Genomic DNA, 15,857 nt, shown 5'->3' on the forward strand with positions numbered 1-15,857 from the left:
TATTACTTGCTGGTAGAGATTTAGGCTCCACCCTACCCTTAAGCCCCACTTACCCAAATCCCCACCTCAAGATTAAACCAAAGGATGTCACCAATCAGAGCCCTGATCCTAACACGAACACCCCCTCCCTCCCCCTCCACCCACACACACACACACACACACACACACACACACACACACACTCCTTGCCTCAGCCACCAGCCCCTCCCTCTCCATTGTTCGTTTGCACTAATTCATTTGATGTTTTATTAGAGATTTTATGATTGTGTTTTAGGCTTTACCCGCAACTAATATTATACGGGAGAAATACTGTGTATTTATGTTTGTTTACTTATAGAAAAGAAGGACCCCAAGGCTGTCATCACATATGGGGTTATGGGAAGATCCCACATCTGCTCTTACACGCGCGCACACACACACACACTTGCACTCATGGACAAACATAAACATGACATTGTTCTGTGTGGTGCCTCTTACCACAACAGCTGTCCTTTATCCTCCTCCTGCTGTGTAGTGAAAGGCCCTTTCTAGCACTGGAAGACCCCAGACACAGACAGCATGTGGATTCACACACAGTCGCTCCCAATATGAAACCACTTGTTTAATAGACCTGCTGTGCCTTTCTGGAGCAGGTCTGGGAGCTTAGTGGATTCTCCTTGATGTCTTGATGAAAATTTTCAATTCTCTTTTTTCCTTTTCCTTGGAAAGTCTCAGCAAATGTAATTTATTTGCTGCAAATGCATTGCTTTGTTTTTGCCTTTTTCTCTTTTGGGAAGGAATTGTACTGGTGTCAGATTTCAGTCCAGAAGAAACCTAGTTTCTGACGTTAAGTTATACAGACAATAGGGACACCTGATTGAATTTTTAAGCACTAATATGTAATTGCAGGCTTTCCCAGAAGTCTTATACAATGCTCCGTGTACAAAGAACTATGACGCTTATAATCGATTTCACACTCTTGCTCTCCGTCCTCTGAATTCCTGCAGAGGCTCAACCACCTTCAGAAAAGAACTTTGGAAAAGTACAGTACTGAGCGCCAAATAATGTATCTCTCTTCAAAATTGCTCCTGGTATGAGGAAAGACAAAGCTACACAAATCAAAGTTTAAATTATTTTGGTCACATGGTTTTTTCCATTTACCGTTGGGTGGGATTTTCACCATGACTAAATTGTGCAGATTCATGAACCATTTTTATATTTTTGTCCTCAGCATATTTATTCCCTAATTATTCCAAGAAAAAAAGGACCACGTCATACCATGAGATACCCTTCTCACTGCTGACACTATACCTGCAAGTCTTAACACAACTATGAAAAGGTGTCATTGAGGCCATTGGATGTGATATGCAGAGAATCTTGGCTAAAACTGAGCAAGTTTCCTTGTAATGTTTGATTTAGGCCTGTACTTACTCTTAAAACAAAGATTTGCATCCATCTCCAGATGAGTGATTTGTAAACCCTGGCTGCAATGAAATCCAGAGGAAATCTCACACCGTAAGGTCCCAATCTGTCCTTGCTGAAATGCTGCCATTTTGAAATTATCATAATAATGCAGCCTCGAATGGTGCAAGATGGCACATGTAGTGAATGGCTCTGGAAGAGTGGAGATTGCACTCTGCGCTGTATAAAAAAACTGCACTTCTTCTGTCTGTTACTCCACCGTTCTTTAGCGCAATGTGGCTACATCCTCATTAGCCAAGAGAAATTCTCTCCCACACCGCATAGCCCTTTCCCATAGGTCCGGTGCTTTCTAAAACAGAAAATACAGGGTTTATTCAGACTTATTGGTGGATTAAAGTAGTACCTGCCATTGCTGGTTGCATGAAAGATGGTGAAAATCGGGCCTACCACACTGAAGGAAATGTATGATGATTCTAACTGCTGTTGATGAAATGCAGAATGTCTCTGTGCCCAGGTAGATATTGTCATAATAGTGAATAATTCAGCATTATCCATTTTATTTGAAATGTATTGTTGAAATGTTCTGAATAGTGATGATTTCCAATCAGCTTGATACCAATTGTAAGAAGAAAGTACTGGTCAGACCTTGATGTACCAAAAAGAGGAAGGAAGGAGTATAAGATTGAATACAGTACAAACCACGCTCTTGAATTCCAAGTTCTTCTGATGATTTGTATATATCTCATCTCTTGAGTACCGGGCATTCTTGGAAATGAGACAGTTATAGCACAGCGCGTTTGTATTATTTAAGACAGACCTGTGTATTATAAGAAAAAATCTTTAAATGGAATAAATAATATATGAGTTTCAAATAAATTTCTCTTGGGAGTATGTGATTTGAAGTCGCAAGACTTTCAAGGCATTGGAAATTATTGTTCTGTTTTGCGGTAGATTGATGTTAACATTTAACACAGTTTCTGCTCTCTCTTTATCCTTTACACACACACATTGGACAGATGAATAAGTGTGAACAGAATATTGCTTTGAATGGTAAATGGTTGGCATTTATATAGCGCCTTTATCCAAAGCGCTGTACAACTGATGCTTCTCATTCACCCATTCATACACATACTCACACACCGACGGCGATTGGCTGCCATGCAAGGCGCCGACCAGCTCGTCAGGAGCATTTGGGGGTTAGGGACACTTCGACACAGCCCAGGCGGGGGATCGAACCGGCAACCTTCCGACTGCCAGACGACTGCTCTTACTGCCTGAGCCATGTCGCCCAATGGTGACATAGAAAGTTGTAATCCAGTCGTATGCTCCTAATGTCCCATTTGTGAAATCATTTTTGTACTTTAGATTTCTGTGCCGAGAGACAAAACCAGCCACAATCTCTACACCAGCTCTGCAGCTCTGCTGCTGAACTGTGTGGTTCAAAATTTGGTGGCTGGTAGAAGGTTTTGGCTAATATTGAACCCCAACACAGCGCTGTGTCGGTTGCTGCCGAGTATGCACTTATCGCTCACTGTTTCAATCTTAATTATTGACTTTCTTACTTCGATCATGAAACTTCATGAGTCAGATTTTTTATATACACTACAGTGGTCTTCCTTCAGTCTGATTGTCATAATAGTGAATAATTCAGGATTATCCATTTCATTTTTAATGTATTGTTGAAATGTGGGGGCGGCCTGTAGCGTAGTGGTTAAGGTACATGACTGGGACACGCAAGGTCGGTGGTTCTAATCCCGGTGTAGCCACAATAAGATCTGTCCTTGAGCAAGGCCCTTAACCCTGAATTGCTCCAGGGGAGGATTGTCTCCTGCTTAGTCTAATCAACTGTACGTTGTTCTGGATAAGAGTGTCTGCCAAATGCCAATAATGTAATGTAACTGTAAGCAGAAAGTACTGATCAGACATTGATGTACCTTTTTGCTCAGGACAACTGTTGAAGTAGAATGCTTCAATATCCCAATCACTTGCTGAGAATTTTTTTTTAACAAAAATTTCAGCCAGGCAACTTTACCAGGCACTAGGAACTTTCACTACTTTCAAGGAGAAAGGTCATGCCACAGCAGTTCTGTACAATAAAAGAAGAACCAGTCACTGTCGAAGATGATGTCCTGACCTTTGAAGAAGTCAATGGGTATGTCACAGTTCAGTATGCCAGAGACTGGTGTACCCAGAGGGACTTTCGAGGTAATTTTCTTTTCCTCAGCAGCCTGATGAACTCGTTGATTTGGGTGATGTGCTCACATCAGTAAAGCCAAATGAGTTGAGCAAAGCATTACATTACATTACATTAAAAGCACCCCTCCAACTTAACCAGAATGCAGCAGCTCATCTGGTCTTCAACCTTCCCAAACACTCACATGTGACCCCCCCTGCTTACTTCCCTCCACTGGCTGCCTGTCATGGTTCGCATCAAATTCAAAACATTGGTGCTAGCCATCCAAGCAGTTAAGGGGTCTGCCCCAGCTTACCTCCAAAAAATCATCAGACCCTACACCCCTGCCAGACCTCTTTGTTCGGCCTCCACAGGCCACTTGGCACCTCCCCCTCTCCGAACCTCCACCTCACGCTCACGACTACTGTCTGTTCTGGCTCCACGGTGGTGGAACGAACTCCCCGTTGAGGTCAGAACAGTAGAATCTCTTCCCATCTTCAAGCGCAAACTGAAGACGCACCTCTTCAAGCAGCACCTCTCCCTGTTCCTCCCTACCTCCCTGTAAACCTTAATTGTTGTCTTTACCTGTGATATTTACTTGTGTATTAGGATGTTTTGTTTGGCTAGGAAAGCATTGTTTGGCTAGGTAAGCAGTTTGTTCATACATTTGTGTGTTGCGGTACTACAATAAAAAAAGGGTCTTTCAGCACTTATCCCTGGTTATGGGTATGCACTTTGCATTTTGTTGTACGTTGCTCTGGATAAGAGCGTCTGCCAAATGCCATTAATATAATGTAATGCATTGCGCAGATGCTCTTATCCAGAGCGACATACAATGAAGTGCAAATCAAACCCAGGGACAAGTACGTTCAGGACCCTAGAGGAAAGTACAGTTCCAAGTGCTAGCATGATCACATAGATACAATTAGCATTATCAGCCCTTCACCAGTGGCTTCAAAATATGCTATTCATTTTATTTTCTGTCTTTCACCTTTCTACCTGGATACAAAACAAAAAAGACTTGTCTATGACGAGGCATTTAAAGATGTTTTAGGTGCCATTGCCAGTTATTGTACTTATTTACCTGTAACTTAGCAGTGATGATTTTGTGATTCAAAAGAAGAAAGTGAACCCCTTTGCGCAGACTCCAAATCTGGCAACCCTTTTTCCATTTTTTGCAGTGTTCTACTGAGGCTTAATAACTCCAAAGGCAAGCATCACAGAGATACAAAATGCGACAAATATAAAAATGAAGTTCTCCTTTATTTTGCAATTAAATATTGGGAATCACAAATAGGCAGGGGGTAAACAAATACATGTTCTGAATCATAAACATAAAGTGTGCAAAATCTGAGGGTGATATGCAGTACTACTAAAGATATTTTAAATGGAGCAAAAAGTAAGCAGTGTGCCCTGGCATCCCTTATAGTGTCTCCAAATCTATCCAAAATGCTCAAATGTATGTTGCTGTAAATCATCCAATCTTTTCTTTACTACAAACTGTTTTGACTAATGGCACTCTCGTTTGCATTTTCAAGTGGGAATTATTATCTTTTCATCAGCATAGGTTCTTCAAATATCTATGGGTCCAAAACCACTCATTTACCGTTAATTAAAATTAATTAAATGTTTTTTGTCCAGTATAAAGCAAATGCATGTCCCTTTTGTAGTGGTTTAAAATGAAACATTGACAGGAAAAATAATGTAAAGGAAATTAGACACTGGTACACATACATAAACATGCAATCATTCAACCTTGTAAGTTTTCTGTAGTCTTTAAAGTACAGTGCAGTCCGTAAGTTTTTAGACATTGATACAATTTCTGGGGCCTCGTGCATGGAATTGGGGTGGATTTGGATCCTACCACGGTTTCAAACATGTTTCTTTTGCACAGCTATTTGTAGCAATTCACATTTAGTTTTCACAGGAGCTTCCTTTTAACTATTGCGCAATATCATTGTGAATACAAACCGCACTAAGAAGTGCATGTAGGCTTTTAATACCAGTTTTGTTGGAATTTTGTCTATAACTTTCATGTTGCCATCGCGTTTACCAAACTGATTTACACTGCCCAGTTCGTAGGCTACACATTTATTATCTTCAGATATCGTGGAGGTTGACAGATGTAGAATATCATGAGATAATACCTCATGCCTGCAATACAGCTGAAAAGCCACAATGAATAGTTCGTACAGATGGTCTGGTGTGAGTGTAAAGGTATGGACATTTTCACAACAATTTCAACGTATGACCAATTTCTGATGAGGCCCCCTATTCTTTTGGCTCTGTGCTCCAGCAGATTGCATTTTCAAATGAAACGATCAATATGAGTTTAAAGTGATAAATGCCAACCAAAGTGTGGACTGTCACCTTTAATTCGAGTATTTACATCAGCACTACTCAAATTCACATACTGCAGGCCACAGTGTCTGCAGGCATTTGCTTAAACCATATGCTACAGCACCTGATTTCAGTAATGAGCTTATCTGTACCAAGCAGATAAAATAATGAGTGAAATCAGGTGCTGTGGCGCACGCAGACACTGCGGCCCGCAGGAAATGGAGTTGAGTAGCACTAATTTACATCCATATCAGGTGATCTATTTGGAATGACAATCCTTTTTATACATAGTCCCTCCATTTAATTAATGATCTTCAAAATATTATTTTTTACTACTACAATTGCAATACTAGAACTTCAACATGCTGTTAATCTGTGTTAATTATGGGATATTGATGTTTCAAGGGGTTATTTACCCTCTATTTACCACGTTATGTCAGACACGGCCACAAATAGTAAAATCCCATTCATATTGTGCTTACTGTTGCAATTACATTAAAAAAACTAAACTAACCATGAAGATATAACAAATTCAAAAACAAAGCAAATGATAATGAGCCAAACTTGCCTTGCGTTGACAAATTTATGAAAAAAATGTAACACGTGTTCAGCAACCTAATTAGGAGCCCACTGTTTAACCTCTAACAATTGATCAAAAAATATTACCTTTTTATGTAATTGTTTGCAAAATACCACAATAAAACATGGGACTTTTATTATTCGTGGAATGCATCGCTATGTCTGCGAAAATGTGGCTTCAGAGGTGAAATAATCCCTCTGAACATGGAAGGCAAATAAGAAAAATGAACAGCTTGTTAAAGTTCTGTGATTGCAAGTGTGGCCCGAGTTTGGGAGCCACTGTCTTTACACTTACTTCATACTTCATCTGACTCCCCAAATCCATGTCAGAATGGTGAGAATTTGCTGTGGATGTTGAGCAAGACACCTAACCCCCAATTGCCCCCAACGAGCTGGTTGGTGCCTTGCATGGCGGCCTATCACCATGGGGTGTGAGTGTGTTTGAATGGGTGACTGAGAGGCATCAATTGTAAAGCACTTTGGATAAAAGCGCTATATAAATGCAGTCTATTTTTAAAGTAAATAAGAGCAACTCGAGTGCCTGAATATTCCAGCATTATGTTAAGCTAGAATGCACAGCGCAAGCATTCAAGTTGTTTACGCTGAGCCTCAGAATAACTGCACATACTCAAGGCTTTCCATGTAAGACCCCTTTTTTCTTTGCAGAATACAGGAGTTAAGTGCTTGACTCCCACCCAGGGAGTTCGATTAAAGTAAAAAATGCTTTTCAGAGACTGCTCCTCCTCCATCACTGTAAAAATACAGTGTGGATATGGGAATCATTTGCCTGACCTTTACATCACAAAAGAATAATTAGGCCTAGGCCGTGATTAGATATTCACTTTCATTGACAAATAATAGGATCTTCATGGACGTTTTCGTTTTTAAAGGGAATCGAACATTTATCATTTAAAGATTTATATGGCTCATCATAGTTTTTGCAATCACTCCACTACAAAACCTCGGCATTGGCCTGCGTTTTTTCCAAATTATTACAGGTTTAATAACTTCAGGGCATCTCAACAGTAGTGTTCACGCTAATGTTCAACGGTCTGTGTCTGATCCCAAAAACATGCTTACATAACTAAACGCCTTCATGGGCTCATAGTGTCTAAGCATGTGTCTCAATTCTAAACTATTGGTTTGAGTGTGGCAGAATATTAATACATTCATTGATATGGAGGTATGCCACCTCTTATTTTATCCTACTTTTAGCTATGCAAGTGCATTTTACAGTTACCATTATTTTAACCTATGATTTACACTCAGTGAGCACTTATTTTTTAGCCTTCTACTGCTGTAGCCTATCCACTTAGAGTTATGATGCATTGTGTGTTCAGCATACCACTGTTGTAATGTGTGGTTATATGCGTTACTGTCACCTTCCTGTCAGCTTTGACCAGTCTGGCCATTCTCCTCTGATATCTCTCATTAACAATGTGTGTCTGTTTTTTTGCACCATTCTTTGCAAACTCTAGAGACTAGTGTGCATTAAAATCCCAGGAGATCAGTGGTTTCTGAGATATTCAAACCACCATGTCTGCCACCAATAATCATTCCATGGTCAAAGTCACTTAGATCATTTTTCCCTCATTCTGACGGTTGACATTAACTGAATCTACATGATAGTATGCATTGCAGTGCTGACACACAATTGGCTGATTAGATAATCACATGAATACATTTTCCAAATAATGCTCGGTGCGTGTATATATGTGATGAAATAGGACAATTTGATGGCCTTCAAAAAAGAGGCCATCTCTGACTGACCTTTCTAATGATGCCCTATACCCTGCACCACAAGCTCATTAAAGCGTGGTCCAAAGCAAGCCACAAGCAAGGGTAGAGATGACAATCTGAATCCTCAAGGCCTGATTGCAATGTCTATTGGGTCAGGGTGTCAGAGTGGCAAAATTTCATTTGCCATGCTTCACAATATGGCAATTACAGTAGGCCTATGAGCAGACTAAATTCGACCGTAGTCATGGATGCGTTATCTCATCGGTTACGATCACTTACTGTAAGCTATACAATCAGATTAGGTTTTAACCCCTAACTATGAAAATGGAGAATACGGAAAACAAAAAAAAGGAAACCAAATTGGACGGATGAGGGGAAGTGTATACTGTTGGAAAAATATGTGAAAATAAAAACCTGGGATGGTGACAGCGACCAAAAACTGAAGATGTGGGAGGAAATAACTGATTAGATTAATGCTAGAAATATAGCCGTGAAGAGAATTCAGGATTCATAGACAAGCTATAGCAAGCCATATTTGATCAAGTAATGTTAAAATAAAATTTTGTATTAAGGTTTGAAGCCCAAATTATTGGCTACATGCAATACTTGTTTTTGAGGGTTTCTGACATTTCACTTCAGGAAAGCCTTAAGAGACACTTAAGGGTTTGTTGTGCAACTCTCCTAAATTTAAGGGAAACTTAAGGGAAACCTTAAGGGGAAATTACACCTAAGGTGTTTTATGCAACTGGAGTTACATTACATCTCATTTGGCTGACGCTTTTATCCAAAGCAACTTAGTTTATTCAGACGAAGCAGTCAAGACAATGCAGGGCCCAAAGGGGATCGAACCATCGACCTTGCGGGTCCCAGTCATGTACCTTAATCACTATTCCCCCATTATAATGCATTTTAATCAATGTGATATTTCCATCCATTATCTTAACCCACTTATCCTGAACAGGGTTGCAGGGGGGCTGGAGCCTATCCCAGCATACATTGGGTGAAAGGCAGGAATACACCCTGGACAGGTTGCCAGTCCATCACAGGGCACACACACCATTCACTCACACACTCATACCCACGGGCAATTTAGACTCTCCAATCAGCCTAAACTGCATGTCTTTGGACTGTGGGAGGAAACCCACGCGACACGGGAAGAACATGCAAACTCCACACAGAGAGGCCCCGGCCGACCGGGATTCGAACCCAGGACCTCCTTGCTGTGAGGCGGCAGTGCTACCCACTGCACCATCTCTGTCGCCCCAATGTTATATTTGTGCTTTTTTTTTTTTATCCCAGGTGAGTAGCTAATCAGCTAGCTAGCATTGTTATACCTAACCTAAGTCAAGTCCATTTGCATTAAAAGGGTGTTGGTGGAGAGCGAAAAGAGATGTTAATTAAAAATTATTCAACGGTTCAGCTATCTTGAACACACGTTGGTAGAAACTTTTTTTTTTTTTTTTGCTTGATCAACTGATTCACTGAGGGCACTGGCTTGGGCACAGATGAGCATTATAAGAATCTCACTGCATTTATCTGAGCCAAACCACACTGCTAATCAGGTAGCTGATGTCCTGTAATGCTCAGACAGAAGTTTAATAACTCAATACTCTTTCATATATGAATCGGATTTAAACGGGCTAATCCCATTTTTATTACGCAAGTCAGAAAGCATGTCAAGTGATTTTCACTTTTATTTGATAGTGGCTTAACTGAATAAACACACTTATATTTTTATCGCCATGTTTGTACTTAAATACTTTATTGGAAAGTAAATATAGTAAACATTCCTTGAAAGGTACATGGTTGAAGAAGTAGCTCACAAACTTTGACTTTTTTGCTACAGATATATGAGTTCTCAGTGAAAGAAATACTGAAAATGAGCTGGAAAAAAATAACCCTTCTAGGGTGAAATAAAATGGGATCTGACACACAGCATTACATAGAAATCATGTGCCCAAATATGGACATGCATTCATTTTAATTAACCTGATACCTTGATCCAAAATGCCCATGTATAAACTGAAACACTCATACTTATTTTGGTGGCACTTACTATTTAACCCATATAAAATGCAGTATAAACAAGTTCATGAGTTGCAGTGCTGTCGAAATGCAGTATAGTTATGAATCTGCATGACGACTCACAATGCAGTAAAACAACACATAATGAATTATAACATTGTAATTATACATTATATGCAAGTAGTTTTTACAGTACAGAACATGGGCCATACATAATAACCATTTCACAAACAGATTTAACAACCATGACCAATCAAAATGTAAATATTGCACATTTTCATTATAATCTATTTTATTGCTACAAGTCGTCCTTCCAAATGTTACAGAAACATCATTTAAAGTGAATAGTTATATCACATTTAATATATGTTTACATAATAAGCGCCTTCTTCCTAATAATTTTACATTTACAGTTCTACAGAATATTTTAAGAATTACATCTAAATATTAAGCAAATTACTAATATGAAAGTTGCAATGAGAATGTATATAAAAGGAAAACATATAAGATTTGTGTTAACGCACAGTAAATAGAACATTGGAAATCTGTATTCCAGAATCAATGTTCTTTTCCGCAGTACTTTGGGGTAACTCTTAGTTACAACTGTACATAACCATTTACATTTTAGATACAGTGGGGTGCAAAAATTTGGTTTAAATGTCTGTTGCAATGAATCTGTATGTGATCAAAAGCAGACCTGAACTCTAAATGACACAAGAGTTAAACATGAGACCTTTATGCATATCTTAAAGCAAGATTCCTTTTTATTTTCATTTTTTTATGTTTACAAATAAAAAAAGGAAAAGGGCCCTGTGCAAAGGTTTGGGAACCTTTTTGGATTATTCTTTGTTACATTTAAAAAAGATGATGACTAAGGCCCAGGTGATAGAATCATAACATAACTTCTGAAGTAACTCCATACCTTCAAAAGTATCCAACTGCAGTGGCTGTTCTGTCTGGTGTTAACAACCATGGATTCCTCTACACAGGTGTCCAAGGATTTCAGAATGAAGATGGTTCATTACCACCAAGAATGAGAAGGCTACAAAAACACTCAATGTTTCAAACTACCTAAACATTATTAGGAAATGGAAGATAAATGGAACAGTCTAAAGGCAAGGTCTGGAAGAAAGACCAAGGAAGATTTCAAATAGAATGGCCCAAGGTGAGAAATGTTCAGAAGAATCCACACATTACTGCAAAAGAGCTGCAAAAGAGAGTAGCAAACACAGGTCTAGTTGTTCACAGGACCACAATAAAACGTACTTTAAACATCAAAGACCTACATGGCAGAGTTTCCAGAAAGAACGACCTCAACACAAAGGAGAAGGGTACCTGACAAAACCAAAATTGTGTTTTTTGGCCACCACCAAAGAAGGTATGTTTGAAAAAAGGGTGAAGCCTCTGTAGAAAAGAAAACCTTGCCAACTGTGAAGCACGGAGGTGGATCCATTATGATTTGGGGTTGTGTGGCAGCTGGGGGGACAGGAAATATTGTGCAAGTGGAAGGAAGAATAGATTTCAACAAAATATCAAGAAATTCTAGAGGCTAATGTTCAAAGGCCAGTCCAGACATTGAAATTGAAGAGAGGCTGAGTATTCTAGCAAGACAATGATCCAAAGCATACCACAAAATCACCTCCAGTACCTCCGGGAAAGACGGTGAAGGTTTTGGAATGGCCAGCACAGTCCCCAGACTTGAATATTATTGAAAATCTGTGGAAAGATCTCAAACATGCCATGCATGCAAGGAAGCTGATGAATGTTTCCCCGTTCTGCCAAGAAGAATGGGGAAAAATTCCAAAAATTTGAATCGAAAGACTCGAGGCTACAGGAAGCATTTACAAGCTGTTATTGTTGCCCGAGGATGAGTTACAAAGTGCTAACTGACAGGGCTCCCAAACTTTTGCACAGGGCCTTTTTCATTTTTTATTATTTTTATTACACTGAAACATTTAGAGGTCAGGTTCGCTTATATTCATTTTTATATTCATTGTAAAAGGCTTTTTGACCAGGGGTGCCTACATTTTTGCACACTACTGTAGGCCAATCTTTTCTGCAGCACATCTATGGTCCATCTTTGCAGTTGTAACGCATTACATTTCCAGGTAGACATCTTTATTTCCTTTGTCCCAGTTTACAGGGCAAACTAATTCTTAAGCTTATTGTCACATAAACTATGGCGACTGGACAGAAACAGCACCTGAATGGTACTTATTTCATGTAGCAGGTAACAAATGGGGTGAGTAGCACTTTAAAACAAGATGCTTACACATTGGTTCCATGGTGGGCCTATTTTTCAGGTGCATGGCTCTCCTCTTCTTCTGGCTCCTCATCCTTTGCTTCAGTTTGAACCCTCTCTGCCCCTCCATTGGCCAGGTGCTCCCTACTCTGCTCTGGAAGGAGGAGGTGCTCCAGCTCCTCTGCACTTATTGCCACTTTCTCTGGCTGCAGCCACCTCTTCAGCTGCTCCAGAGCACTGCGTACAGGATGGAACATTAACATTACATTTACATTTTAGTCATTTGGCAGACGCTTACAAGTGTGTAGGTTATTCCACAAGTTAAAGCATCACATCCATAACTAGTAAAATACACATGAAGTGCTGTTCTAAACAAAAATACAGTCATCGTAAGTGCAATTTTTTTTTTTTAGGTTAGACAAGAGGGATATCTGAAAGGGTGGGGGGGGATCAGGAGGGAGGACGAAGGTACAGTTTGAAAAGGTGTGTTTTTAGTCTGCGTCGAAATAGGGGGAGGGATTCTGCTGTCCTGACAGTGGTAGGCAAGTCATTCCATAACTGAGGAACCAGAATGGAAAATAGGCGTGAATGTGCAGCTCGAGGAGAGTACCAAGAACTGAGCCCTGCTATTAGATTGATGAACAATTGAACTGGACATCTTCTCTATCTCTTTTGCACATATTTTTTCCCTCTCACTATTATTTTTTATTTAAATAATAGTTTATCCCTCCCCCTTCTCTGTCAACGTGCTGACATTGAATCCCCCCACGTCATTGGCTGTGGCAATTAGAATCAATTTTCAACCAATGAGCTTGAATTATTGTACAGCTGTAAAATGTTTTGGTATAGTGTCGGTCCGTCAACTGTATATTTTGAAACCTGAATTTAAGGACTATAAATACAGGCAGAGGGTGAGTCACCATGTCAGAGAGCCTTTTTCAATGATAGGAAGGGAGTTACATTGTAAATGTAAACAAATAACCCATCCTCTTGTAACAATGTTTTAATAATCTTACGTATTGTACCTTTAAAGGCCAGGGATCTTGCTGCTCAGAGTTTTGAAATACAGACACCTAATGCTGCAATTATGACAGCAGGGTTCTACATTGAAGTATTAATCCATGCACGTGCTGCACGCTCTCAAGTACAGCTCTTCACTTTGGTTGCTCAACGCAAATCCAGCCTCTTGCATACATACCTGTATGCTTGTGTAAAATGAGAGTGCAGTATTTGGCTCTGGTTGAAGGCTAAGTTGCCAAGCTACATCACTCAGGTACTTACTGGTAAATAATGGTGTGGACAAGAATGGAATTTTAGACCCTAATCACAACAAACTGATCACACACTGATTAGACTAATAAGAACCAATGGCAAACCCAGGAATATTATGGAATCGGCATACGAGCCCTATTAGGCCTACCTTGCATCTCAGTTCACCTTAAATAAAATGCTTATGTTTGGCTCACCTCCCATCAATGTCACCACCCTCTTGAAAAAGATCAGATCCTTGTGCACCATAAAGGAACCTATCCCAGCATTCCTTTTTGGCCTGAGAGAGTGTGTGAAGCATCTCCCTTGAGGTCACTTCCTGGGACTGGCCCTTGAGCCTCCTTAGGCGGTTTTCTAGAAAATTAACATGGAATCTTTATTGAGGGTCTCCATGGTGACACTATGAGCAAGGTTTATCATATTATAATTGTGGATGACACTGTACAAGACAATATTTTTTACAACTGTCATTTTAAGCATTTTAATTTATTGTAATACCTAGGCTGGCGATGTACACGTCGGAGTCATCCATGGGTTCCCACTTGTTTTCTTGCGAGCTCTCTTGCAATTGCGGTTGGAAAGAATCCTTAAACTCAGCTGGCTCTTCATTCTCGGTCGTATGCAATGGCAGCCCCGAACAGATCTCAGACCATAGCTCTCCGCTGGACCGAGCTTCTTGGGTCCCAAACCCGTCAATCATACCTTCAGTTCCGTGGCCTATTTGGAATATAAATCGGTAAGTCGTCATACAAGCTATACCTGTTGAGTCAGCGACTAATTTAAACCATCATGAAATAATAGAGATGACACATGACAGATTTATGTAAAATGAAGGCCACTGATCTAGACTAAATATACTGATCTATACTAAGCACTGCCCACGAATTATGCCACAGCTGGTGGTCTGAATATTTTATTAAATTGGTCTTGCGAGTTTAGAAGCTCAATCAAAAGAACATTTCACATTAACAACAGTTGCATCTGACGATTCCCATTGAATATATTTTTCGTGTTTTTTTCGTTCTCCCCTGGTTAACGTTATTTTTTTGCAGAATGACAACACTGATCACTAGCTAATGCTAGCTAGTTAGTAAACTGTCAGCTGTTCTCTGGTAGGCAATATGGCTGATTGAGTTGGCTTCTGCCTTAGCACGTTAACACAGTGAAAACATAATGGATCTAATTTTACCCACAATATGTCACAGATTTTTATCAGGGAATTCAACTAACGTTAACGTTAGTGCTAGCCTAACGTTAGATCTACCGTTCTCAAAGCCCCAGCTGTATCGTTTGCTACTTACCTTCCACTCCAGGTAAATCTAGATTATAGTTTAACTTCATTAATGACGAAACAGTGAATGTATTTGCACATAAAGGGTAGAATCGTTTGCTAATTATCGTTTTATCTTTTCCTGTCTAATTCCGTCAATAAACCCACAGACGGGTTTGAATCTTAGGTAGCAGCGAGATGCAGGGCAGAAAAATAAAATGACTTCCGGTACTCACAGGACTGGGACCTTCAAAATAAAAGGATTTACGGGTAATTTATTTATTAATTTTTTCAGTTTGGCATTATAATGTTTCAGATCTGTTTTGTAATACTGCATTTTTTTTAACTGATCTGTTTTTGTTTTGGCAAACGTCTGTCAGCATGTACAGATTTTGTTGAATTCATATTGCCATTGATCTTACCACTGGCTACAAAACATCTCCAAAAAATGGAAATACATTCCATTTTGCTGCCAAACATGTCGATGGTGTGTATGGCCAAAACATTACATTTTGGTTTCTTCTGACCATAGCACTCTCTTCCAGTCATAATTCCAGTGAAGTTTGGCAAACTTAAGATGCTTGGTTTTGTTTATTGTGCTCAGTAAGGGTTGGCTTTGTGCCACCCTTCCAAATAGTTTGTTGCTATGGAGTTGCCATTTTATGTTTGTTTGGTGAGTTGGTGAGTTGGTGACCCCAAGGCCCAGTCAGTCTCTGCAATTCTTAAATTGTGACCTTGGGTTACTGATGACCTCCCTCGCCATCTTCCTTACTGTACTTGGGGATAATATGCACTTCCTGGCAAGTTTGCAACTTTTC

General features: G+C 39.7%; 1 protein-coding gene across 1 annotated transcript; it reads right to left on the reverse strand.

The window, feature by feature from the left end:
* Positions 1–9,978: 9,978 nt before the first annotated feature.
* ccdc32 (coiled-coil domain containing 32) lies at positions 9,979–15,253 on the reverse strand. Its single transcript, XM_061240587.1, has 4 exons — positions 15,071–15,253; positions 14,268–14,486; positions 13,967–14,123; positions 9,979–12,737 (listed from the first exon to the last, which is right to left on the reverse strand). Exons 1-4 carry the CDS (start codon positions 15,108–15,110, stop codon positions 12,551–12,553), a joined length of 603 nt encoding a protein of 200 aa, XP_061096571.1. The 5' UTR covers positions 15,111–15,253; the 3' UTR covers positions 9,979–12,550.
* Between the last annotated feature and the right edge of the window lie 604 nt (positions 15,254–15,857).

This window comes from Conger conger, chromosome 1 (assembly GCF_963514075.1).
Source record: "Conger conger chromosome 1, fConCon1.1, whole genome shotgun sequence".
Lineage (NCBI taxonomy): Eukaryota > Metazoa > Chordata > Actinopteri > Anguilliformes > Congridae > Conger > Conger conger.

Bases quoted from the DNA above. Each gene is read 5' to 3' on its own strand.
- ccdc32 (XM_061240587.1), bottom strand. From the start codon at position 15,110: ATGAAGTTAAACTATAATCTAGATTTACCTGGAGTGGAAG. The intron at 14,124-14,267 runs GTATTACAATAA...TTAATTTTCTAG, and splicing joins CGTGTACATCGCCAGCCTAG to AAAACCGCCTAAGGAGGCTC. The intron at 12,738-13,966 runs GTGAGCCAAACA...TCCTGTACGCAG, and splicing joins GGTGGTGACATTGATGGGAG to TGCTCTGGAGCAGCTGAAGA.